General features: G+C 43.0%; 1 protein-coding gene across 4 annotated transcripts in view; it reads right to left on the reverse strand.

Annotated features, from left to right (window-relative positions):
• Positions 1–1,454: 1,454 nt before the first annotated feature.
• PFKFB3 (6-phosphofructo-2-kinase/fructose-2,6-biphosphatase 3) overlaps positions 1,455–27,778 on the reverse strand; it is a 137,454-nt gene continuing 111,130 nt past the window's right edge. Inside the window, exons 1-16 of one of the 4 annotated variants that reach the window (XM_069765314.1) lie at positions 17,619–17,970; positions 10,256–10,381; positions 9,703–9,799; positions 8,566–8,632; positions 8,411–8,485; positions 8,093–8,149; positions 7,890–8,014; positions 7,474–7,681; positions 7,007–7,153; positions 6,260–6,364; positions 6,018–6,147; positions 5,864–5,926; positions 5,591–5,655; positions 5,311–5,472; positions 5,132–5,154; positions 1,455–2,999 (exon numbers count right to left, since the gene is read on the reverse strand). In XM_069765314.1, coding sequence (XP_069621415.1) covers positions 2,993–2,999; positions 5,132–5,154; positions 5,311–5,472; positions 5,591–5,655; positions 5,864–5,926; positions 6,018–6,147; positions 6,260–6,364; positions 7,007–7,153; positions 7,474–7,681; positions 7,890–8,014; positions 8,093–8,149; positions 8,411–8,485; positions 8,566–8,632; positions 9,703–9,799; positions 10,256–10,381; positions 17,619–17,697 — 1,536 coding nt within the window. In that variant the 5' untranslated portion in view covers positions 17,698–17,970 and the 3' untranslated portion in view covers positions 1,455–2,992. Of the gene's footprint in view, positions 3,000–5,131; positions 5,155–5,310; positions 5,473–5,590; positions 5,656–5,863; positions 5,927–6,017; positions 6,148–6,259; positions 6,365–7,006; positions 7,154–7,473; positions 7,682–7,889; positions 8,015–8,092; positions 8,150–8,410; positions 8,486–8,565; positions 8,633–9,702; positions 9,800–10,255; positions 10,382–17,618; positions 17,971–27,778 lie in introns of those variants that run through there. The other 3 variants (XM_069765316.1, XM_069765312.1, XM_069765315.1) reach the window with 3 other exon arrangements.

Consider the following 27,778-nt stretch of genomic DNA (forward strand, 5'->3'; position numbering starts at 1 on the left):
GTCAATTAATCTGTAAAATGATTAATGATCAAGCTCTGTGTGTTGGGCAGCTGGGCTATGGTGACAAGTTGTTTGGTGGGAGAGTTAAAGAAAAAGGGAGTAAAAGGAAAGGCCTGAAGGAGTGACCCAAAAGCACACAAGAAAAACAGCAGCAGCTGCTTGCCTAATTGATTATTAAAGAGGTGGTCCACTATACTGTATAATGCCCCCATCGATTTACACCTTTTTACAAAAATACTTTGATACCTTCCGCTGCCATACGCGCCTGTCTGCGGCGCCATCACTGCTCGCTCAGTCCACATCACGTGACTAGAGCCGCCACATCAACTTCTAGATTTTCTGGATTCACCTACCCGTGACCGTGTCATACGCACCCCTCCCCATCCAGTTAACTGGGCTGTGGGCGCCGTTTCACTGCACGTCAGTCCAGTATCCAGCGCGTGCTTTCCCTCTCTCCTCTTTCATGGCCGCAAGCGCCCGCTGGGTACAGGGCTGTGACGTGCGGTGAAACTCCACCCACAGCCCAGTCATTCAAGGGTGGGTGCATGCGACTGGGTCACACCAAGGTGAATCCAGGAAATCCGAAAGTTGACGTAACATCAGCGGATGTCAGAGACGGCTGCAGCCGGGGTCACGTGATGCCGACTGAGCGAGCAGCGATCGCGCCACTCACAGGCACATATGACAGCAGAAGGGAATTACAAAAATACTTCATTACAAGGTGTAAATCGATGGGGGCATTATACAGCGTAGTGGACCACCTCTTTAAATCTTACAATTTGCAGTACCCATGTGTTACCCATAAAACATATTGTAATTGCTATGCAATTTTGTTGGGGAATAAAATATAAACAAATAAAACGAGGCTGTGGCTTCATCAGAAAATGGCCACTTTATCTGGTACAAGTATTAAAAGAGAGAAGTCATATAAAAACACCTATTAGTCTGCAGATTAAACCCACCCCCACTGGGAGCATCCTGCAGCCTCGGGCTTTCAGTCATAGGGGTGCAGAAGGCGCCACTACAGTCACCGGTCAGCACATGCCCCAACACTGACTGACAGCCGGCTCTAATGCAGTTTTTCTGGCATACAAAACACTTTACAAATGTCAATAGTTTTGGGTCAGATTTTTACATATGAAAAATTAAAACGCTTCACCCATCCAATGCATGTGATCGGCCCCACGGATCATTTAGGCAGTACGGCGGCTCAGTGGTTAGCACTGTTCAGCTGTTGATGAATAAAAAGAACACCCAAACAGTGGAAGGCAAGTGACAGAACTGAAGAATTTTAATTTTTAATCTGAAATGATGATAGGGACTTTAGATTGTGAGTCGCAATGGGGACAGTCCCAATAATGTCTGTAAAGCATTGCGGAATTAATGACGCTATATAAGTGAGTAAAATAAATAAAAAATGAAGGTTATTATAAACATAAGCCACATAACAAATGTTCTTTAAGGGTTTAAAATTTTATTGGTCCAGAAACAGCAAAATATACATATCTCTGAAAGGCATAGTAACTGGCATAGCTTCTGTTAGGCAATCAGATCAGACAAATACAAGTACAATTAACATGTAACAAATATAATGGAAACATAAGCCGACCTTCCAACATTAAATAAATAAATAGCATACTAAAACATATTAAAATTACAAAAAGTCTAATACAAGAAAAAAAATAATGTTATAACGTTGGTCTTCTGAAACGATTAACTTCTACAGTTTCCAAGATAACATGTTCGAGGGAGACCAACAAAAACAGTTAGTTATTGATAGTAAAGGGCACCCAGACACAGCGAAAATGAGCACCAACAAAAAATGTTAAACCCTCCTGTTAGGGGTCTTAAGAAATGATTTCGCTTCCTGTGCTGGCAAGACAATACAACGGCCATTAGTCACTACATGGCATTGTACCCTTGGGGTGAACTTAAAAGAAAGTTGGACCACCGAATTGTGTGTAGAATATCTATGGCTGCAAGTAATCCATGCACTATCCATCGGCCAATAGGAACATTTTAAACTGTCTGATTTTCTCTTATTTCTAGAAAACTGCAGAATTTAAAGCAACAAAAAAAGAAACCATTTACTATATATAATAATAAAAAAAAAAAAAAAAACATTTTCCAGTGAAATACAATTACTCACACAAATACAAGTCAGTCCCAGTACAACAGTAATGGCGTCTCATTGCGATTCACATCAGCATTTGAGCACCACTTAACTGTTGCGTTTCCAGGTATCAGACAACTATACGTCTTAAAAAAGCACAATCTTCCATCCGTCCTTTCTTTTATCAGTCCATGCCATCTGATCATCCGAGCCTCACAACCCTGTCGAACATTAAAGTGCAAATATGCATCTTTGAGATAAAGTGAAACCGTACAAAAATAGAATCCTCCCTACCTTTATTTTTTATCATTTTGCTCCGCAGGAACTTATTTAAAAAAACCAAACCCTGAATGATATGCAGAGTTAAAGTGTGAGCCGCTGAGGGAGATAATGAAGGTGTTAGCAGCTTTAGGGGAGAAAAAAAAAAAGGGGGGGGGGGGGGGGGGAGGGAGGCAGGGCATCACCTATCTTATTTCTAGGCCTTTATTTCTAGTAGTTCGGTTGAAATATAAAACATTAAAATCAAAACAAAATTAGAAAATAATATATCCACAAGTAAAACATGACAGAAGATTAGACTTGGCGGCGTACAAGCAGTCCCAGCTGTGCAGCCCGCAAACTGAAATGATCCGGAGGCTCCTCGCTCAACTCTTGGTTGGAAATAGAACGAAGAACAAAACAAAACCCTTTGGTGTTTATCTGCGTTTCCAGTAGGATGTAATGTGCTCTGACATAAGCGGCTGCAGGCTCTCGCACTCGAGTCCAAAGAGAAGACGGTCGCAGATAATGTTCAGTAATGGAGCACAGAACGCAGACCGTGACAACACGATCACTTGGCGACTTGGCAGCACTTGAATTGCCCATGAAACTCGGCATCACTCATGCCCTGCAGAGGAGAGAGAATTGCGTCAACGTACATTCGCCTTGTTTAATTGTAAGCCTGTGTCATGCGGCAAGATGGAAACGTTACAGCGCACCAAGGATCAGGCAAAACACAGAAAAAAAAAAAAAAAGGAGTATTCCAATCTCCAAGCTCCTATCCCAATATGTAGTATGTATAATAATAATAATAAATAATAGCAAATTGCTCCAATTAGAAATTTAGTATAATATTTCTGATTCACCATATCTCTTTCCTCATGTGCAGGCATTGCAGGACCTTGGGTATCATGGTTACAACCACTTATGTAGTGACAGTTGCTAGTGGTCGTAACCATGGATACCTAAGGTCCTGCAATGCCTGCACATGAGGAAAGATATGGCGAGTCAGAAATCCCTCCAATTAGAAATTTAGTATAGCACTCACTACATATTGGGTTAGGATCTTTGAGATGGGAATACCCCTTTAAGGATGGTGCACTTACAACCCTGTGAAATATAGTATGTCAGATTCATGATGCTTAAAGGGAATCCTGTCAGCAGATTTTTGCCATGTAATCAGACAAGCATGATGTAGAGGCAGAGTCCAAGATTCCAGCGGTATGCAACTGGTATGTTTGCTGCTATTTTTTTTTTTTTTTTTAAATCAAAAGTCACCATTTCCTCTGCGGCAGATCTAGCAGTTCTCCGAATGCTGTGCGTTGTATAACCCCATCAACACTAATGAACGCCAATCAGTGGTGGGGGCACGGGGAATACATGGCATGAGATAATTATTCCTCTACTGATGATCTCCTGCTGTTAATTGAAACTAGTAATTGGCATATGACTGGAATGAGAGCATCTTCCTCTACACCGTGCTGCTCTCGGATTACAAAGCAGAAACCTGCTGACCGCTTTCCTTTAACTTCTAGATTATTTATCTGGAAAGGACATGAAATATGGACAGCAACAAACAGGCTCCTTGTAAAAGAAAACAACCATAATCTACATGCAAAGCCATTCCCCTTCTTAAAGGAAATTGGTAACCAAGTGTATTGCTACTTCTTCAGAGAGCAGCATGATGTGGGGGCAGAGACCCCCATAAGAGCAATATATCATTTACTAAGCTGCATGCTGTAGTTTTATTAAACTCACTGTTTCATCTGCTGCAGATCCAGCAGTTCTCTGAATGCTGAGCTGTGTATAACAATGCCCACACCACTTTCTGTGTACACTGTGCATAGGCAGAAAATAGCTAAGCATTGGCAGGAGCAAAGTTACAGAGATCATCAATATGGTAGACTGCTTGGCAGCAGGTTTACTGGCCCACTAGAGCTAATCTCCTGTTAAAACATTACATATATCAAGCTACAGCAAGCTGCACAGTGATACATTGCTAGAATCAGGTTCTCTGACTCTACATTGTGCTCAGCTTACATTAAATGCAAAATCCTGGTGACAAATTTCCTTTAAAAAAGGCGTTTACAAGACCATTCATAGTTATGATATTGTGACACTTTTTAACTAGAAATAATATCCAGGCATCCTTTATTGTACATGTTCATACATGGGAGAATTGTGTCTGTCATCATTTCTCATAACTTACAAGGGTGAATGACAAACCGCAGCGATGACATGCTTCTGTGCATTTATTGTGGACATAACAGGCATGCCACGCAGTCATGAATGGAGAGGATTTAACCAGGACTTATGGGTACAATAGGTCATCCGCTAGCTCAAGAGCATTTTAAGAGGGTTCACTTTACATGAGAAGAGTGGCCAGCATGCGCTCAACCAGTTACCTTCTAAAGAACAATAAGGCGGCCATTGTGAGGGAATGGCAAACTGAGAGCCTTTTAAGTGAGGGGAAGAGAATGGAGATTAATCTCAGTGGGTGTCTAACTATTGGGCACATGGATTCTGAAATGGGTGACAAGTCAGGAAATTGAAGGTCTTCTACACAGAACCGAATTTGGCCAAAACAGCAGAACGGACAAATGTGAAGATAAAAAGGTCAATGAGATTCAATGTAGCAGAGAGTGCACAAGCAGGATCTGCGTCTCATCTTTAGAAGAAGGTTAGTTAAAGTTCTTACACTTAAAAAGGTGTTAAGAAACGGCAGGAGAATGGAGAGGACAGCAAAAAGCCAATACTTACAGACAAGCCTTGCCAAGTAAAGGCTGTAAAGGAGAAAAACGGACCAAAATAAGAAGAGATCAAAAGTCAGAAAAGAAAGCGAAGAACTAAAGTTTCCCAATCTCTAAAAGTACAATATTACACCACTTTTATCCTCAGACTATAAGGTTAGACGGACACGATCGGGGGCAAACACTGACCTGTGGGGCTTGTACCGCCGACGGCTCCTGAGAGGCGCAGCCGGACAGGGCCGAGCCGAGATCCTCAAAGCTGTTGATCCGCGCTTTCTTGGTTGGTTCAGGACTCGCAAGAGGTGTGACACTATTGCGTCTCATCAGCGGGGTGGGGCCTTTCTTACAATCCTGTAATGTCAAGGGGCACATATAATGGTTACTGAGAAGCCATCTTCAGATTATTCTATACACTGGGCTTATTCAGTGGTGGCAACCATTTCTAAAAAGCGTCAATATAATGGCTCACCTCTGGTCTGTCCACGTGGGTGTTTACAGCATCTACGTTGAAGGTGACCGTCTCAACGCGACATCCTAGAAAATGAAGAGAAAGGGGTTAGGACCCACAACTACAACGTTAAGAACAATGCGGTAAAGGGGCTTCACTTTTATTCTAATTGACACCAAAATCTAGAGCAACGTCACATTCCCCACTCCTGGGTTTGGGGGTACCCCAACACTGGCTCTCGTTCCTATACCCCAGCGCACACATGCAGGGACCGACCACGCACAAGACACTTACCATATGCGTAGGGAGTCAGCTTAAGCATTGAATGCAGTGGACACTTGAGATACGGCATTTCATCTAGAAAATACGAAGATTAAGAGATGCGGCATTATTTATGCATTTAGTAATGGCAACGGTATACGGAATATCATGCTGAATGGCGGCGTACCTGCAGATTTATCCAGAAAATAAGACAGGAGGCATCGCATGATGGCCTGATGACAGATAACCAGGACATTCCCTTGTCTCTCCAGCTCCATGATCACAGGCTCCAGACGCTGCACTAGATCCTGGTAAGACTACAGCAAACAGAGAAACGAACCATGAAATTACACAACGGGAAACACGCGCTATTCTGCGGACTGGGATTGTTACCTACATTAATACCGCGGAGCAACAGGAAGAACTCACCTCTCCTGACGGGTAGCGATAGTGATATTTATCCTGAGCACGCAATGCATACTCTTCGGGAAACTGTTCCTTTATCTCTTCATAGGTCTTTTCTTCACACACACCCTGGTCAATCAAAGGATAAATCAGCGTTATAGCAGGTGGCCAGACATTACACTGATGCACGAACTATTGATAATCATACCAGATATAAAATCACTCAGATTGGTCTTAAACTGATCAATATGTATGGCCACCTTAAATGGGAATCAGTCACCAGATTATCGCCACCTAATCTGACAGCAGCAGAATGTAGAGACAAAGAACACGATTCCAGTGATGCGTCACTTACTGGGCTGCTTGCTGTAGTTTTGATAAAATCACTAATTTATCAGCAGGAGATTAAAACTAGTAAACCTGCTGTCATGTAGCCCTCCATATTTGTGAGATTTGTATAACTCCACCACTAATTGACAGCTTTCTGCCTATGCACAATGTACAACAAAAGCTGCCAATCAGCAGTGTGGATGGGGTTATGCAGAGCTCAGCATTCAGAGAACTGGTAGATCTACAGCAGAGAAAAGTGATTTTACGAAAACTGCAACAAAGTAAAGCGTGTCAATACGCTGGATCAGGGTCTCTGCCCCTACATCATGCAGATCTCAGATGTGTCGTAAAAATCTGGTGACAGATTCGATTTAAGTTTTCCTACTCTACATTTTAATAAAAATAAAGACTTCATATACAATAATGTGATGAGTCACTTACAGCATCAAGCTCATTTAAAGCCTTCCACTGCTCATAGGGCACTTTCAATGCTTCACCCGTCTGAATAGTTCTCTTCAGCTGACTAGTCCAGACTTTCAGCTCCTTTAGGTTCTGGTCATCAATATATTTCTTCAGGGCAGTGGAAAACTAGGATATGAAAGAAGAAGTACATTTAAAGGGTCGGTGTGAGATCTTATTGAAAGGAGTTCTACCCCTCCGATTTTAACATAAGTGCATGTATGGACTAAACATCATTTTTTGAAATATGGTTTAATTAAAATTTAGCACAGTACAACAAAGGCTATAGAAGTCAGAGTGCACACTTTTTAATGAAGCCCAATTAGAAAAAAAAAAAAAATTATATATTTTTTATTCCCGCCCCCCCCAGACATATCTATATAGCCATGATTCATCACTGAGCGTGCCAAATAAATAAGATTATGGATCGTTTGTATAGCATTAATTACCTTTTTCCCCCGTTGTGATAAACCAGAATCGCCACCAATTTTTCCCTTGACGTTGCACTCGCTTTCCCCAGCCCTACACAAGTATATACAGCGGGGTTGGACATGGATATTCATTAGATAGTAGACGATCTTGCTTTGGATGTGATCCGTTACTTTATTCACCAAAAATCTTCGTCCAACATCAATGACAATGATCATAGAGAGGTCTCTGAGGGAAGAGAATGACATAAATTATAGAGAAATATTACATTTTATGAATTACCAAGTTTAAAGAGCCAATTTATGAAAGTGTACTTAGTCGGCGTTTCAAAGACGTCATGACTTCATCGCGGATTAGTCCAGTCATATACAGTGAATAGAAATAGCTCACGTGTAAACTAATGGTAATAAAAGCCTGGGCAGGACCCAATCGTTACCTGTCATGACTGTCCGGATCAAGGGGTTCGTACATGTTCTTGTAGCAGTTGATCCTCTTCATGAAGTCATCCAGGGCTTGTTTTGATGAACACCCTTTGTAGTCCGGGCTGGATAATTTCACCTCCTGTAACGACATTGTAGCTATTAGGAGATGTTGGCCGGCACATATCTGATCGGAGCCGATTTCATTAATTGCACTCACCATAACATTGCTGGCAACAACTGACGGATCATCACATATAGATTCAATAAAGAACACCTAGATGAAAAATAAATTAAAGCCTTAGTGATATACAGATCACTGTTTCAAAAAGCCGATGGACCCCAACGATCATTATTTATGGATGCTGTTAAGTAGTGAGCCACGTCACTGTAAATCATTGGCCAAGTGTCTATACAGTGTATTCACAGATGAAAGCCAATCCTCTATCCACCAATGCCGGTTACCGCTACAGAACAGACCCATGGCGCCTCAACATTACTTGTTCTTCCCTAGGACGCTGCTCACGTGACAACTAACCTTGAAGTCATTTTCTTTGGCAAAATCGACAATCATTGATCTTCTCTCTCTTGTTGTATTTGTAGCATCAAAAACCTACAAGAGACATAAGAAGTCAGGCTTATCCTCAAGTATCCATAATATTACCAATCACTAAACCATATGACAAGACTTACAGCGATCTGTCCACCTTCTGTGGTTAAGTAAGACTTCACGTCTGTTAAAGCAGCTAAGGCACATTGTCTGTGGGGACAAAATAGAGAGCACCATGGTAATTCAGAGAAAGAGCGAAATATTGCGATATATCTCACCGCCCCCTGACGAAGCCGACGCGAAACGCGCGTTGGGGCTGTACTGTGTGATCTTCCCACACCTGCTACATGGGTAAGCAATAAAAACCTCGGGCTTATTACTTGATTGATATGTTTCGCTAATGGATACTTTAATGTGAAGGATAAATGATATGAGACATTGTAACCATCAGGTCTGAGGTGTTTTTGTCTCCCATGTATATGGATTTATGCACATAGCACTTTATTATATACACTAGATTGTGGCCCGATTCTAACGCTAGATTGTGGCCCGATTCTAACGCATCGGGTATTCTAGAATATGCATGTCCCCGTAGTATATGGACAATGATGATTCAAGAATTCGCGGCAGATTGTGCCCGTCGCTGATTGGTCGAGGCAACCTTTATGACATCATCGTCGCCATGGAAACCATTATGACATCTACATCGATACTGTGCCCGTTGCTGATTGGTCGAGGCCCCCAGGCCTCGACCAATCAGAGACGCGGGATTTCCAGGACAGACAGACAGACGGAAAAACCCTTAGACAATTATATATATAGATTTAGCAATGTGTGGAAGGTGACACAGATCTGGTACCGGTTGTGTCCCTTTGCTGAGCATGTTATAAACTTAGTATATTTTGATTGATCTAGTTACTGATGGTGAAATTGTACAAATAAAATTGATTATAGTTTTACTATTTTGGACTTGTACTCCCCTTTTTTCTATGAGTTAAATGTATTGTCAATGGAGTGTCCTACATTGTTGGTGTGATTCCTCTATTTTTCCGTTCCTCCACATGGAGGTGTACTGAAGTTTGAGGTGTATTGGCTTTCATTATGGGATATAATCATCTGACAAGGAAGAAGAAATATTACAAAGCTTCTTATTTTTATGTGTCTACTGATTTATGAAATAAATTAAATTACAATTACTCTTTAAACGAAAAACTATTAAAGTGTTTTATTATCTAGTTGAACAGTGGAGTACACAAAAATGATGAACGTAATAGACCAACCTTCTGACTTTCATGGCTTCCTGGTTGTCTGCACGGAAGAAGTCAAAGGAGCTGAAGTCCTTAACAGCTTCTCGCCTGTACTCCCCAACATTAAACACTATGAAAGAAGAACATTCGAGTCTGCAATGAAAGTTAATCCTGAAGAACAACCTCAACATCATAAAGAAGCCCATTATTGTATGGATAAAAGCTATAGAGCAATGAAGCTTAGTCTAGGCCAAGGGTGCCCAACTCCAGTTCTCAAGGCCCGCTAACAGTTCATATTTTCAGGATTTCCTTAGTATTGCACAGGTGATGATTCCAACACCTTGTGCAATACTAAGGAAATCCTGAAAACATGCACTGCTGGTGGGCCTGAGGACTGGAGTTGTGCACTCCTGGTCTAGACCGAGCCGCTGACAGTTATAAAAGTGTAGCTAATGAAGAACAGGCCTATACATTCCTCTACACAGCGTTTTCCAGCATATTCTATTGAAATCACAGTACCCTGGAAAAGCTAACTCACCCACTTAAGTTTGGCCCAAAAGCTTTAAAACAAGAATAGCTTCCCTACCTTTTGTAGGAACTCCACTCCAGTTGAGGTATCGAGTAAGTTTTTTGGAAATATAGGTCTTTCCACGAGCTGGCAAGCCCACCATTACGATAACAGTAGGAGAGTTAGCAAGATGAGGTCCACCTACTGAAGAAGAAACAATTAAAGATTACCACATAATCTAGGACTGTTTTGAGCACAAAAATGTGGGGTCTGATATTCATCTATTATGACCATGAACAATGCCACTCTTACAGGAATAAGCTGACTAATCTCCCTGTAGGATATAAAGGAAATGTGAGAACTATTGACACAGCTATTGGGCTAGATAATTGCTTTATCCCAGACAGCACATACCGCCTATTATGTGCCAGGAACTTGGCACTGGTCAACATTCCTAACACACATTGGAAAACGCACACGTGAGGGACTACCGGGAGCAAGCAAGCTGCAGGGTCAATGCCTTCTGAGAGTACCTGACGGTTTCACATTAAGCAAATAAATAAGATGACTGTCCCATCTGATAGAAAGAGACCATGATCAACAAATGTTTGTCAGACCACCATTTTCATTCAGTTGCGGGCCACTTTAGAACCATGGGGTCTGTTAATTCAGTCCAATTAGCTACAATGTAACCTGCAGTCCCTTACGCCCCCTAGGCCATTGGCTGAACGATGATTTGGCTCTTCTGTACATAGGATCGCATGCTCTGTGGAGCGCTCCCATGTTCTCTATGAGTGAGCTGCTGACAGACATCTCTAGTGGTGGCTTATCTCAGGGAGAACAAAAAGATTGTCAGTCCGAAATTGTACATATAAGATTTCCCCGACAATCATCTGTTGTAACCCTTTCAGTCCCCGAGGCACATTTACTGCAGCTGTGGATGGCAAATGTTCAGGACCTACAAGACATCTAACAATACAGCACAACATAATATTCTTAGATTTCCCAAACGTCCCATGTAAAACTAAACAAATACCTCATCTTGGTTCTTCACAACCAACACAACTACTAAAACTAGTCTCTACTGCTGCCCTTCTAAATGAGCTAAGCATTTCTGAAGACATGGTGGATCAGACTCACATTTCTTAAGGCTGATCGTTTCCATTAGAGCCGTAGAAGAAGCAGTGTTCAGAAATGAGCGCTGTAGCTTGGAATCAAAGCCTCATGTAGGTCATCCAATATATGAATATGCGTCATTAGCACGTAATCCGATAATAAGATACAGAACGTTAGACCCCCCACCTCTGCACATCAGGAGTGAGAGTAGAGGGAAGATCCTTCAAGTACCAAAGGACTGGAATAACAGATCAAGGCAAAACCTAAAGTATACTCTACCTTGTGCCAGTCATTACACTGGTTACCCATCCACTCCAGAATCCAGTACAAAACTACTACCCTCATCCACAAAGCGCTCCATGGCTCAGCACCACCCTACATCTCCTCTCTGGTCTCAGTCTACCACCCTACCCGTGCCCTCCGCTCCGCTGATGACCTCAGGTTAGCATCCTCAATAATCAGAACCTCCCACTCCCGTCTCCAAGACTTTACACGTGCTGCGCCGATTCTTTGGAATGCACTACCTAGGTTAATACGATTAATTCCCAATCCCCACAGTTTTAAGCGTGCCCTAAAAACTCATTTGTTCAGACTGGCCTACCGCCTCAATGCATTAACCTAACGATCCCTGTGTGGCCTATTTAAAAAACAAAACAAAAAAAAAACAAAAAAAAAAAACAGATTCCTCGCACTATGTTCTCATACACTTTATGCAGTTAATATCCCTCTGTGACTGTACTGCTGCGTACTTAGGCAGTTAACTGGTTCATGCAGCTTTACATGAACACCCGAGCCTTACACTATGGCTGGTCCGAATAACTATAGCAATTGTTACCATCCACCTCTTGTGTCTCCCCTTTTCCTCATAGTTTGTAAGCTTGTGAGCAGGGCCCTCACTCCTCCTGGTATCTGTTTTGAACTGTATTTCTGTTATGCTGTAATGTCTATTGTATGTACAAGTCCCCTCTATAATTTGTAAAGCGCTGCGGAATATGTTGGCGCTATATAAATAAAAATTATTATTATTATTATTATTATATTATGATTAGAAAAATAAAATTTTATTCAAAGCAGAATCTTGAATAAATGACATCAAAGCTAAAACCAACAAGGACGGTTTCTGCTCCCAAGAACCATATATAATTCTGCTAACAGTGATGACCAGTCATTAGCATTCAGGCAGGAGACACCATCTGCTGACTCACTGCCTATTTAGACTTCCTACACCACAATCCTCTGCCCTGAGGGACACATCTGTCCTTGGTCTCACCACTCCAGACTGATTTTTTTTACATCTCCTTCACTATACAGGTCCTTCTCAAAAAATTAGCATATAGTGTTAAATTTCATTATTTACCATAATGTAATGATTACAATTAAACTTTCATATATTATAGATTCATTATCCACCAACTGAAATTTGTCAGGTCTTTTATTGTTTTAATACTGATGATTTTGGCATACAACTCCTGATAACCCAAAAAACCTGTCTCAATAAGTTAGCATATTTCACCCATCCAATCAAATAAAAGTGTTTTTTAATAACAAACAAAAAAACCATCAAATAATAATGTTCAGTTATGCACTCAATACTTGGTCGGGAATCCTTTGGCAGAAATGACTGCTTCAATGCGGCGTGGCATGGAGGCAATCAGCCTGTGACACTGCTGAGATGTTATGGAGGCCCAGGATGCTTCAATAGCGGCCTTAAGCTCATCCAGAGTGTTGGGTCTTGCGTCTCTCAACTTTCTCTTCACAATATCCCACAGATTCTCTATGGGGTTCAGGTCAGGAGAGTTGGCAGGCCAATTGAGCACAGTAATACCATGGTCAGTAAACCATTTACCAGTGGTTTTGGCACTGTGAGCAGGTGCCAGGTCGTGCTGAAAAATGAAATCTTCATCTCCATAAAGCATTTCAGCCGATGGAAGCATGAAGTGCTCCAAAATCTCCTGATAGCTAGCTGCATTGACCCTGCCCTTGATGAAACACAGTGGACCAACACCAGCAGCTGACATGGCACCCCACACCATCACTGACTGTGGGTACTTGACACTGGACTTCAGGCATTTTGGCATTTCCTTCTCCCCAGTCTTCCTCCAGACTCTGGCACCTTGATTTCCGAATGACATGCAAAATTTGATTTCATCAGAAAAAAGTACTTGGGACCACTTAGCAACAGTCCAGTGCTGCTTCTCTGTAGCTCAAAAGTGGCTTTACCTGGGGAATGCGGCACCTGTAGCCCATTTCCTGCACACGCCTGTGCACGGTGGCTCTGGATGTTTCCACACCAGACTCAGTCCACTGCTTCCTCAGGTTCCCCAAGGTCTGGAATCGGTCCTTCTCCACAATCTTCCTCAGGGTCCGGTCTCCTCTTCTCGTTGTACAGCGTTTTCTGCCACATTGTTTCCTTCCAACAGACTTACCATTGAGGTGCCTTGATACAGCACTCTGGGAACAGCCTATTTGTTGAGAAATTTCTTTCTGGGTCTTACCCTCTTGCTTGAGGGTGTCAATGATGGCCTTCTTGACATCTGTCAGGTCGCTAGTCTTACCCATGATGGGGGTTTTGAGTAATGAACCAGGCAGGGAGTTTATAAAAGCCTCAGGTATCTTTTGCATGTGTTTAGAGTTAATTAGTTGATTCAGAAGATTAGGGTAATAGGTCGTTTAGAGAACCTTTTCTTGATATGCTAATTTATTGAGACAGGTTTTTTGGGTTATCAGGAGTTGTATGCCAAAATCATCAGTATTAAAACAATAAAAGACCTGACAAATTTCAGTTGGTGGATAATGAATCTATAATATATGAAAGTTTAATTGTAATCATTACATTATGGTAAATAATGAAATTTAACACTATATGCTAATTTTTTGAGAAGGACCTGTATAATCTCTTCTGATGGTCCAGCACTTATTCCTATACAGAATGCCACGAAGGAGAAGCACCGAATGGAAGTGGACAGACAAGATGTCTGCTGTGTTCCTGGAGGATCACTACCGTTACATGCAAACTCCTTTCTAGGACTGAGAACTCCGGCTCAACATCATGCGTGCGTCACACTGCACCGATGCTGTCGCACAAGGTACTAATCAGAAGAAGAGCCAGGGAAGCCGGCAAGTAGGAGGTGGCCTGCAGGAATATGACCCAAGCGGTCATGGACTACTGATTATACTGCTGGACCAAGGACCTGTAAATCTATTTTGCTCCACTCTACCAAGTACACAAGATTTTTGATAGTCTGGACCACAGTAAATTCCACTAAAACTAGAGTAATAAAAATATATATTTTATACATATTTTGTGGGTTTCCTCCAGGTACTCTGATTTCCACCCACACTCCAAAGGCATGCTGATTTACTGATTGAGGACAGAGATTGTGAGCCCCATTGAGGACAGTGATAATGTCTGTAAACTGCTGTGGAACTAATGGTGCCATGTAAGGGAGTAAAAATAAAATGAAAAAAATTAGTATAAGTATCAACATATGTGCGAGGACATGGTAAAACTGGATTATCTGTAGTAAAACCAGTGGCAGTGGAATGACTGGCCAGCACCTCCAGCCTCCTCTGCTTTTCAGACAGAAAGCGCTTGCATCAAGCAGAACAAGCTGGCACGCTCCGTCACGAGACCAGCGGAGAAATGTCTGACACGGCAGTTTATACAGGTACCGGAGCTGTGCAGTCTGGGATAGTCAAGGTTAATGGAGGAAGAAGACAACAGAAGCCACCACAGCAGGTCTGCAGATCTGGACCAGTAGTCCTCATGTAGAGACAGGATAGTTAGGAAGCTGATGGCCATATCGTAATGGTCAGACTAAAGCCAGAAAGCCAGTCTAACTGGGCAGTTATTCTGAGAGATGACTGCTAATCTGAGGCAGAGGGCACACAGTAGACTTCTTTTAGCTCTATAATCCGCTGTCTACCTGCCTGATCCATTATTATTCCGCTGCACGTGGTGCAGGATTAGTCACCTGTCTCGCCACTTCCAGACGGTCACAAACTGCTGTCCTGCATGTTAGGCTATATTCACACTTTGCGGATTTCGCTGCGGATCCGCAGCGGATTTGACCGCTGCGGTTCTGCAGCAGTTTCCCATGAGTTTACAGTCCAATGTAAACCTATGGGAAACAAAAAACGCAGTGCACATGCTGCGGAAAAAAACGCGCGGAAACGCTGCGGATTATATTCCGCAGCATGTCACTTCTTTTCTGCGGATTTTCACCTGCTCCAATAGAAAACTGCAGATGAAAATCCGCAGAAGAAACCGCAGTAAAAACCGCGATAAATCCGCAGTAAAAACCGCAACGGGTTTTCACTGCGGATTTTGGAATTCTGCTGCGGAAAAATCCGCAGTGGAATCTGCAAAGTGTGAACATAGCCTAAGACTGCTTTCACACATCAGGTATTTTTGTTTCAGGCTAAATCCGGCTCTCGGGAGAAAAACCGGAAAAAATAAAAACCGGATCCGGTTTTTCCCCCATTGACTTGTATTAGTGCCGGATTGCGCCACGTTCCTTCCGGTTTGATGCCGGATCCGGCGTATACTCGATTCCGGTGTCTGGAAAAAACGTCTACTGTAACGTTTTTTGTCTCCGGCGAAAAAGCCTGAAGCGCCGGATCCAGCGCTTCCGGCTGTTTGCTAGAATGGAAGCCTATGGGAGCCGGAAGCAGAAAATGGCGGATCCGGCAGCCTGATCCGGTTTTTTAAACTGAGCACGCTCCAATTTTTTTTTTATCCAATAATCTAGATACGCTAGCCGGATCTGTCAAAAAAACGGATCTGTTGCATCAGTTTTTCACAATCTGCGCCGGATCCAGTTTTTCCAACATTCGCCGGAATTAGCCTGAAACAAAAAACCTGATATGTGAAAGTAGCCTTACACTCACCACTCATTCTCCATCAGTCGCTCCTCACATTTTTTTTTTAGATTGGCAAATGTCCTTCAAGATAAATCTTTTTCATTGATTTTTTTGGTAGCTAAATTATTCAGATCCTCCGTTCATCTTGCATCTGGTCAATGAATTCTCCCATTTTTACACATAATGTGGCCAGAGCACTTCTGGTGATCTAAAGTGCTCCCGCCCTCACAGATTATTAGGGCCACCTCATAAGATACGTTTTCATGGTTTAGGCTGGAGTCACATGCGAGAAACGCGTCCGTGTCTCGCATGTGAAATCCAAGCTCTGGCGCCGGCACTTGGGAGCTGAGCGTGCGGCTTCATGTGTTGCTGGGCGGCCGCACGCTCCGCTCTGGAGTGCTGGCGCCAGAGCTTGGATTTCACATGCGAGACACGGACGCGTTTCTCGCATGTGTGACTCCGGCCTTACACCCATCCTATGACCAGTAACACCCAACAGTATTTGGGTCAGTATTTTCAAACAAACACTTTCCCCCCCTTCTGGTTTTCAGATACACTTCTGATCTTGCTGAAGTAAACTGCACCATGTGGACCTGGCTAGAAGGGGTTGTGCCCTACTAGATGGGTCCTTAGTAAGCGGTCGCTGGTCAGATGCAGCATGCACTTGACGTCTCCAATAAATGTTAGTATGATCATATTAGGAGCACGATGGGGGGGGGGGGGGGGGTGGACGGCTGGGGATAGCGCGATGAATGTGGTAGTCAGGCACTAGCCAGAGAGGAGAGTCAGCATTATACTCATTCACTTACTAAGGCATTGTCCGGTAGAGGACCCCTTTAAAAACACATTCTGTAAAATAGTTCAGAGCTGCACTCATAATTCTGCTTGTTGTCACTGGTAACACTTGACAAGTTTGTTGTCAGACACACCACCTAATAGATTAGCTTCTATCACTCTAACCAATGCGCATTGGCAAACAAGTATTGCAGTGCCCCTGCACAGTGACAGTGCCCCTGCACAGTGACAGTGCCCCTGCACAGTGACAGTGCCCCTGCACAGGGAATCTCTACTCTGGATAAACTAGAATTTTTTTTTCAAATGTGTTTGAAAATCCAACTTGACTAAAGCAATATGGGTTTATTAAAACATGGCCAGCTTCACCTATGTGACTTTCTCATTCATGTTCTTCATGGATAGATCTGCAGCCATTATCGTCTGTGGGCTGTTCAGTCGATGTCCGTTTCCCCCCCCATGTATCCTACACACAGACCTATATTAACCCTCCAGCCTCTGCTGCTCCCCGCCACAGTGACAATGGATGGCTACAAGTCCCTGAGTCATCAGCTGAGTGCCGCGCACAGCCCCTCCCGCACTGGGAGCCCCCCACACCCAGTGATGCCGCCACCTGCAGGGAATCCCCCGGGCCGGTAATCCTCCCACCGGAGCGCGGCCCGGCACCTACCATTCATGGGCACGGCGGGCATCTCCTCCTTGGGCAGCCAGATCTTCTTGATCCTGTTCTGCATCAGCTCCATAGGCATGGCGGCGGCTGCAGGTGCCTCTCAGATGGGACTTCACGTGGTCGCGGGGTGCTCGCCAGGTAATCCAGCAGTGCTCGGGCACTAGCGGGCAGCCATGGCACTGGTGCTGATCCTGAGTGAGCGGTGTCCGCTGTCTCCGGGCTGTGGGCACTGGTGCTGATCCTCCTCTACTGCTTCTCCTCTCGCGTCTGAGAGAATCCCACACTCTGCAAAGCAGAAAATCCCGGCCGGCAAGAGGCAACGTGACACCCGTGACGTCACCGCCAGCGCCCCACCCTCCGACGTCACCGCGAGCTTCCCACCTGCCTCTCTGTGCTGCCACCTAGCGCTCACACAGCCCAACTACCAGCAGAAAGCCGTGCAGCAGCCTGCACGTACTGTTTAACCCCCGACACGCTGGACCTTCTATGGAAATACACTCGAATCTTTATTATGTGTTGTAGTTTATAAGGTCTATTAATAGGATTTATCAGAAGCAGCGATCCCCTGTGCCCAGCAGTGCGCATTACATTGCAGCACTTTATTACCAGGCTGGCAGACATCATGTATAAATGCGCCCTAACACTGCACATTATATCCATATAGCCTGCAGAGCAGTGAGTGCTGCGCCTCCTGTATTATCCAGGGTCCTCTAATATCGGCCATGGTCTGTAGCTGGTTCCCCGGAGATCACGCGTGTCCTGTCCCTGCTGGAGATATATGGGACGGGGGAAATTCACCGACAATGCTGCTGTACGGGATGAACTACCCTAGTAGAGTATATATATATACATATACATATATATACCGTGCACGTACCTCCCACACATAGGCTGCATACATAGTGTATATACAGCTGTACATGTATACGGTATTATGCGCACGTGCATGGTGCATGCAACAAGGGATTGCGGAACAGCACCATTTAGCAACCACTCACAATGGCTTCCAGTCCTCCAAGCAAATGTCCGACTTGTTCCATAATGTAGATCATAAACAGGCAGCACTCCACGCCAAACAAGAGCAAACTGAAAAAAGTGGACTTTATTAAGAACAAATGGCAACATTTCCAGCAAAAGTGACTTTGAATGCTGCCTTCTTTATGATATATGGATCTATCTATCTATCTATCTATCTATCATCTATCTATCTATCTATCTATCTATCCCATATCTATCTATCTATCTATCTATCTATCCCATATCTATCTATCTATCTATCCCATATCTATCTATCTATCTATCTATCTATCTATCTATCTATCTATCTATCCCATATCTATCTATCTATTTATCTATCTATCCCATATCTATCTATCTATCTATCCCTTATCTATCTATCTATCTATCTATCCCATATCTATCTATCTATCTATCTATCTATCTATCTATCTATCTATCTATCTATCTATCTATCTATCTATCCCTTATCTATCTATCCCATATCTATCTATCTATCTATCCCATATCTATCTATCTATTTATCTATCTATTTATCTATTTATCCCATATCTATCTATCTATCCCATATCTATCTATCTATCCCTTATCTATCCCATATCTATCTATCTATCCCATATCTATCTATCTATCTATCCCATATCTATCTATCCCATATCTATCTATCCCTTATCTATCTATCTATCTATCTATCCCATATCTATCTATCTATCTATCTATCTATCTATCCCATATCTATCTATCTATCTATTTATCTATCTATCCCATATCTATCTATCTATCTATCTATCCCATATCTATCTATCTATTTATCTATCTATCCCATATCTATCTATCTATTTATCTATCTATCTATTTATCTATCTATCCCATATCTATCTATCCCATATCTATCTATCCCATATCTATCTATCTATCCCTTATCTATCTATCTATCCCATATCTATCTATCTATCCCATATCTATCTATCTATCTATCTATCCCATATCTATCTATCCCATATCTATCTATCTATCTATTTATCTATCTATCCCATATCTATCTATCTATCCCTTATCTATCTATCTATCCCATATCTATCTATCTATCCCTTATCTATCTATCTATCCCATATCTATCTATCCCATATCTATCTATCTATTTATCTATCTATCCCATATCTATCTATCTATCTATCCCTTATCTATCTATCTATCCCATATCTATCTATCTATCTATCCCATATCTATCTATCCCATATCTATCTATCTATCCCTTATCTATCTATCTATCCCATATCTATCTATCCCATATCTATCTATCTATCTATTTATCTATCTATCCCATATCTATCTATCTATCCCATATCTATCTATCTATCCCATATCTATCTATCTATCTATCCCATATCTATCTATCCCATATCTATCTATCTATCTATTTATCTATCTATCCCATATCTATCTATCTATCCCTTATCTATCTATCTATCCCATATCTATCTATCTATCTATCCCTTATCTATCTATCTATCCCATATCTATCTATCCCATATCTATCTATCTATCTATTTATCTATCTATCCCATATCTATCTATCTATCCCTTATCTATCTATCTATCCCTTATCTATCTATCTATCCCATATCTATCTATCTATTTATCTATCTATCTATTTATCTATCTATCCCATATCTATCTATCTATCTATCTATCTATCTATCCCTTATCTATCTATCTATCTATCTATCCCATATCTATCTATCTATCTATCTATCTATCTATCTATCCCATATCTATCTATCCCATATCTATCTATCTATCTATCTATCTATCTATCTATCTATCTATCTATCTATCTATCTATCTATCTATCTATCCCATATCTATCTATCCCATATCTATCTATCTATCCCTTATCTATCTATCTATCCCATATCTATCTATCTATTTATCTATCTATCTATTTATCTATCTATCCCATATCTATCTATCTATCTATCTATCTATCTATCCCTTATCTATCTATCTATCTATCTATCCCATATCTATCTATCTATCTATCTATCTATCTATCTATCCCATATCTATCTATCCCATATCTATCTATCTATCTATCTATCTATCTATCTATCTATCTATCTATCTATCTATCCCATATCTATCTATCCCATATCTATCTATCTATCTATCTATCTATCTATCTATCTATCTATCTATCTATCTATCCCATATCTATCTATCCCATAGCTATCTATCTATCTATCTATCTATCTATATACTCTGCAGTAACTTTCATGTACTGAGTGCATACATACTGTACATACATATATGCACTGGGTGACACAGACAAAAAGGGCACCGATGCATCTACAGTATGTATATATGCCGTGCACGTATCTCCCATGTGAATGATACATACATGCTGTATATACATAGATATATATAGATATATTCTGCGCACGTAGCTCTCATGCACAGGGTGCACAATACTGTATATACCCCTGCTGTTCCCATTGTATACAGTGATCAGCATTATAATGGAGAGGTGCAGTGAGCTGCTAATGTGGAGGATGGGGGAGGTTTGGGCACCAGGAGGGGGTCGGGGCTGCCCTGCTCTCTGCCTCCTGCACGTCCCTCACGTCCCCTCAGACCTCGGCACACCGCCCCTCTCACCCTGGCAGCATCCTGCCGTCTCTCTCAGGGGGTGAGGGCACAGGGCAGATGCACAGGCATCCCACGGAGCCCCCAGCCTCACACATGAAGCTGCCCCAGATCAATCCCATCAGTAATTGCAGAGCTCCCCACTCCCACCCGAGACACACAAATGGGAACCACTTTCCCCCATAGACAATAAAGTCTCTTCTGTACAATGACTACAATCTGAGGTAAATCAATGACAGGGTCTTTTCCAGCCCAGATACAGGGCAGGGGAGACACCATACATCTAATTACTGGGGTGTGAATCCTGCCCCTCATCTAGGTTTATTCTAAATTCCAGAATTAGTAATGGCCCCCTCCATAAACATCATTATGGAAGACTTACACATGATCTATAGGTGACCACTATAGTGACCATATGAAGGGAGATGTTTCGGTGATTGATCTCCACGGCGCATACATTATTACATATAGGTAAAGTTACTTTTGTGGCCAGGAACAAAGTCTAGTTTCATTTAACCCCTTAGTGACGGAGCAAATTTTGACCTTAAAGGGAGCCTGTCATGCCCCCAAACACTATTGACCTGCAGATATGGGGTCCGATCATGGACCACGATGCACGGGCTGGCCACGGGTCTCCCAACCTGAGCATGACGGCCTCATAGAAGTGTATGAAGCTCCCATGCTCCGGGTTGGGAGATTCGTGGCCAGCCCGTGCATTGTGGTCCATGATCGGACGTCTGCATGAGCCCTAAGTCTCACGTGGGCCACACCTGACCTATCAGCGGGGGGCTTCATTCTTTCACAGAACCATTTCTCAGTACATAAACCTGTTTACAAGTTCTGTGGTGTGGTAGACACCAAGGTAGTGAGGAAACGTATGATCATTGGCATGTTGTGCTGCCTCTGGTGCCATTTGAAGCCCCGACTCTGGCACTGCTAGCCATTGTGCAAAACTAACTGGTCACTGCTGAATTCTCTTGTAATCAATCTAATCTAACGTTACACAAGATAAAGCTTAATGGTGTTATGTATCCAAGTATTATCCGGACCGTTGTCTGACTGGAATACAATTGTTCTCCGATATTAAGCTTCATATCTCGCTCTACTTAGAACAAACTAGATTTACAAGACTGGTGGGCATGTTCTTCTGTATCACTGGCCCCTCAGACACCAATGCCTCTTCTACAGCAGTGCCCATTATATCCACAGTAGATTAGTAGATTGTAATGTTACCACGTACAGAGATGCAGTTTAATCTGGTAGAAATGACTATACATAGAGCTGCCAGGTTATTCCAGTAAACACCAGTGTGCCTCCATTTTAGATACATGCTCTCCAGGCTCCATACACTTTAGAGCACTGTCAGCCGAACCAATTTTTTGGCCTACTGTTATGTTGCCCAACTTTCCGATGCAGAGGAGCCATGTAAATGTATCTGTGTTGTCTATGAGAGAGCCACTGCCAGACATTTCTGGAGGCAGCTTACTCTTAGGGTACCGTCACACAGTGCTATTTTGATCGCTATGACGGTACGATTCGTGACGTTCCAGCGATATCCATACGATATCGCTGTGTCTGACACGCAGCAGCGATCAGGGATCTTGCTGAGAATCGTACGTCGTAGCAGATCGTTTGGAACATTCTTTCGTCGCTGGATCTCCCGCTGTCATCGCTAGATCGGTGTGTGTGACACCGATCTAGCGATGCGTTCGCTTGTAACCAGGGTAAACATCGGGTTACTAAGCGCAGGGCCGCGCGATGTTTACCCTGGTTACCAGCGTAAATGTAAAAAAAAAAAAACAGTACATACTTACATTCTGGTGTCCGTCAGGTCCCTTGCCGTCTGCTTCCCGCACTCAGGGACTGCCGGCCGTAAAGTGAAAGCAGAGCACAGCGGTGACGTCACCGCTGTGATGTGCTTTCACTTTACGGCCGGCAATCAGTCAGTGCGGGAAGCAGACGGCAAGGGACAGACACCGGAATGTAAGTATGTACTGTTTGGTTTTTTTTACGCTGGTAACCAGGGTAAACATCGGGTTACTAAGCGCGGTCCTGCGCTTAGTAACCCGATGTTTACCCTGGTTACCCGGGGACCTCGGCATCGTTGGTCGCTGGAGAGCTGTCTGTGTGACAGCTCTCCAGCGACCACACTACGACTTCCAATGATCACGGCCAGGTCGTATCGCTGGTCGTGATCGTTGGTAAATCGTATAGTGTGACGGTACCCTTAGGGCAGGAGCAGGTGGCCATAGATTCTCTCATCCAAGAGAATAGGGCTGATTATGCAAATCCAATGACACCGATCAGAGTGTGATCCAATTCTCTTGGTTGAGGTGAAGATGGAGAAAAAACATTTCTCTACGTTCTCCATTGTGTCTGTCCATGGAAATCGGACTGCACTCAGATGTGATCCAATTGCAGTCTGATGTTTTCCACACATTCAATGAATTGCATGGCTAAGTGCGATCTGAATATTGGGTATGCTGCGATTTTTTCCTTGGACAGTGTCTGAGGCAATAGTCAGACATGTGCACCGCCCATAGGATAACATTGGTTCGAGTGTGATCCGATGTTCACGGATCAATAATACGGTTGTCTGCACAAGCCCTTAAAAAATTAAAAGGATTTGCAGTCCAAGTCTGGTCACGATGGATCCTTATGTGAGCCCAATAACATCTGTCAGCGAGAGTCGGGGGAGGGGGTGAGCCATACATATTTGAATGTCTGTAAGGCGCTGTTGAAATGAATACTGCTACAGTCATAGTCAGAAGTGTTGGCACCCTTGAAATTAAGTATTTCTCACAGAAAATTATTGCAATTACACACGTTTTGTTATACACATGTTTATTTCCTTTGTGTATACTGCTACAAGACAAAAATAAACAGAAAAAAAGACAAATTGGACTTAATTTCACACAAAACTCCCACAATACCCCAGAAAAAAATGTTGGTACCTTTACACAATATAATTTGTTATTGTACATCTTGGCACCTTTACAAAATTGTGGGTAAATGACTTTGTTTCAAGCAGGTGACGCTTGTTCAAAGTCACCTATGGCAAGTGGCAGATGTGGACAATATGAAAATTACACCCGAAACCAGATAAAAAGGGAGACATTGACTCAACCTTTACCTTGTGTGTCTGTGTGTGCAACACTAAGCATGGAGAATAGAAAGAAGAGAAGAGAACGGTCTGAGGAACTGAGAACCAAAATTGTTGAACAATATTAACAATCTCATGGTCACAAGTCCATCTCCAGAGATCTTTCTGTTTCTTTATTCATAGTGTGCAACATAATCAAGAGGTTTAAAACCCGTAGCACCAGGGTTGTCGAGTTAAGAGTTGTGGAGTCGGAGCCCATTTTGGTGGAGTCGGTGTCATGGAAATTGAGGAGTCAGAGTTGAAGGTTTGGCTTACCGACTCCACAAAACTGCATGGCACTGTAGCTAATCTCCCAAGATGTGGACGGCAGAGAAAAATTGATGAAAGGTTGCAACACAGGACAGTTGGGATGGTGGATAAGCAGCTCAAATCACGTTCCTAAGAAATTCAAACTGTCCTGCAGGCTCAGCGTGCATGAGTATCATGAATTAATTGAAATGCTATGACAGAAAATCGAGGAAGATTCCACTGCTGACACACAGACATAGAAAGGCTAGACTGCAGTTTGCCAAAATGTGCGTGAGTAAGCCAAAATCCTTCTGGGAAACGGTCTTGTGGACAGATGAGTCGAAGATAGAGCTTTTTGATAAACAACATCATTCTACTATTTACCGAAAACGGAATGAGGCCTACAAAGAAAAGAACACCGTACCTACAGTCAAATATGCTGGCAGTTCAAAGATGTTTGGGGTTGCTTTGCTGCTACTGGCATGAAATCTAAAGATTACCAAAGGATTTTGGGTCGCAATGTAGTGCCCAGTGTCAGAAAACTGGTTTTGTGTCCAGTAGGACAATGACCCCAAACATACTTCCAGAAGCACCCAGAAATGGAAGGAAACAAAGTGCTAGAGAATTCTAAAGTGGCAAGCAATGAGTCCGGATCTGAATAACATTGAACACCTGTGGAGAGATTTTAAAATTACTGTTGGGGGAAGGAACTCTTCAAATATGAGAGATCTGGAGCAATTTGCACAAGAAGAGTGGTCCAAAATTCCAGTCGAGAGGTGTAAGAAGCTTAGATGAATAAATACTATCTTGCTAAATATCTATATTAGCATAAAGAAATTAGTCAGAAAGGTATGTGTAAGAAGCTTGTTGATGGTTATAGGAAGCAATTGATTGCAGATATCTATTCCAAAGGGTGTGCAACCAAATATTAAGTTGAAGGTGCCAACAATTTTTGGAGTTTTGTGTGAAATTATGTCCAATATGCTTTTTTCAGTTTTGTTTTGTGCTGTTCCAATACACACAAAGGAAATAAACATGTTTATAACAAAACAAACAAAACATGCGTAATTGGAATAATTTGAGAGAAATACCGTATATACTCGAGTATAAGCCGAGATTTTCAGCCCATTTTTTAGGGCTGAAAGTCCCCCTCTCGTCTTATACTGGAGTCATACCCAGGGGTCAGCAGGGGAGGGGGAGCGGGGTCTGTGTTGTGAATTCTGTGGCAGAGCTCCCTCCTGTGGTCACAAGTGGTACTTCGGCTGATTCTCTCTGGGAGCTTCCGTTTGTGGAGGAAAGTGGTACTGCGGCTTCTGAGTTTCCTTCCTCAGGTGATCTGGTGAGGTCGTTAGGTGCTTCTCTACTTAACTCCACCTAATGCTTTGATCCATGCTTCCTGTCAATGTTCCAGTGTTGGACTTGTTTTTTCCCTGGATCATTCCTGTGGCCTGCTGCTCTGCATAGCTAAGTTCTTCTTTGCTATTTGTTTGCTATTTTTTCTGTCCAGCTTGTCTAATTGTTTTGCTGGAAGCTCTGGGACGCAAAGGGTGTACCTCCGTGCCGTTAGTTCGGTACGGAGGGTCTTTTTGCCCCCTTTGCGTGGTTTTCTTTAGGGTTTTGTGTAGACCGCAAAGTTATCTTTCCTATCCTCGCTCTGTTAAGAAAGTCGGGCCTCACTTTGCTGAATCTATTTCATCCCTACGTTTGTCTTTTCATCTTAACTCACAGTCATTATATGTGGGGGGCTGCCTTTTCCTTTGGGGTATTTCTCTGAGGCAAGGTAGGCTTATTTTCTATCTTCAGGCTAGTTAGTTTCTCAGGCTGTGCCGAGTTGCATAGGCAGAGTTAGGCGCAATCCACGGCTGCCTCTAGTGTTGTTTGGAGAGGATTAGGGATTGCGGTCTGCAGAGTTCCCACGTCTCAGAGCTCGTTCTATTATTTTGGGTTATTGTCAGATCACCGTATGTGCTCTGACCGCTATGTCCATTGTGATACTGAATTGCCTATCACAACAGGTCTGTCTAATTATACTCACCTGCTCCTGGCGCGGTCCCTGCAGGTCCCTGGCTCCCCGATGCCCCAGCTTCTTCCTGTACTGAGCGGTCACATGGTACCGCTCATTACAGTAATGAATATGCAGCTCCACCTCCGATAGGGGTGGAGCCGCATATTCATTACTGTAATGAGCGGTAACGGTGACCGCTCAGTACAGGAAGAAACTGCCGGCGTCGGGGAAGCAGGGACGGCACAGCGCCAGGAGCAGGTGAGTATAACGGGGAGGGGAGCGCTGCACGATATTCACCTGCTCCTCATTCAGGGCGCAGCTCCGTCTTCAGCATTGACGCTCAGGTCAGAGGGCGCGGTGACGTGGTTAGTGCGCGCCCTCTGCCTGAACATCAGTGCAGAAGACACTGAAGATGGAGCGGTGCCAGAACGAGGAGCAGGTGAATATTGAAAGTGCCGGGGGCCTGAGCGACAGAGAGGTGAGTATGTGATTTTTTTATCGCAGCAACAGCAAATGGGGCAAGTGTCTGTATGGAGCATCTTATGGGGCCATAACGTTTGTGCAGCACTATATGGGGCCATAATCAACCTTTGTACAGCACTATATGGGGCAAGTGTCTGTATGGGGCCATAATCAACGTTTGTGCAGCTCTATATGGGGCAAGTGTCTGTATGGAGCATCTTATGGGGCCATAACATTTGTGCAGCACTATATGGGGCAAGTGTCTGTATGGGGCCATAATCAACATTTGTGCAGCTCTATATGGGGCATGTGTCTGTATGGAGTATCTTATGGGGCCATAATCAATGTTTGTGCAGCACTATATGGTGCAAATATCTTTATGGAGCATCTTATGGGTCTATAATTAACGTTTGTGCAGCATTGTATGGGGCAAATGTCTCTATGGAGCATCTTATGGGGCCATAATTAACGTTTGTGCAGCATTATATGGGGCAAGTGTCTGTATGGAGCATCTTATGGAGCCATAATCAAGGTTTGTGCAGCACTGTATGGGGCAAATATCTTTATGGAGCATCTTATGGGGCCATAATTAACCTTTATGCAGGATTATATGGGGCATATTTTAATATGGAGCATCATATG

The sequence above is a fragment of the Ranitomeya imitator genome, chromosome 4 (genome assembly GCF_032444005.1).
Source record: "Ranitomeya imitator isolate aRanImi1 chromosome 4, aRanImi1.pri, whole genome shotgun sequence".
Classification (NCBI taxonomy): Eukaryota; Metazoa; Chordata; class Amphibia; order Anura; family Dendrobatidae; genus Ranitomeya; species Ranitomeya imitator.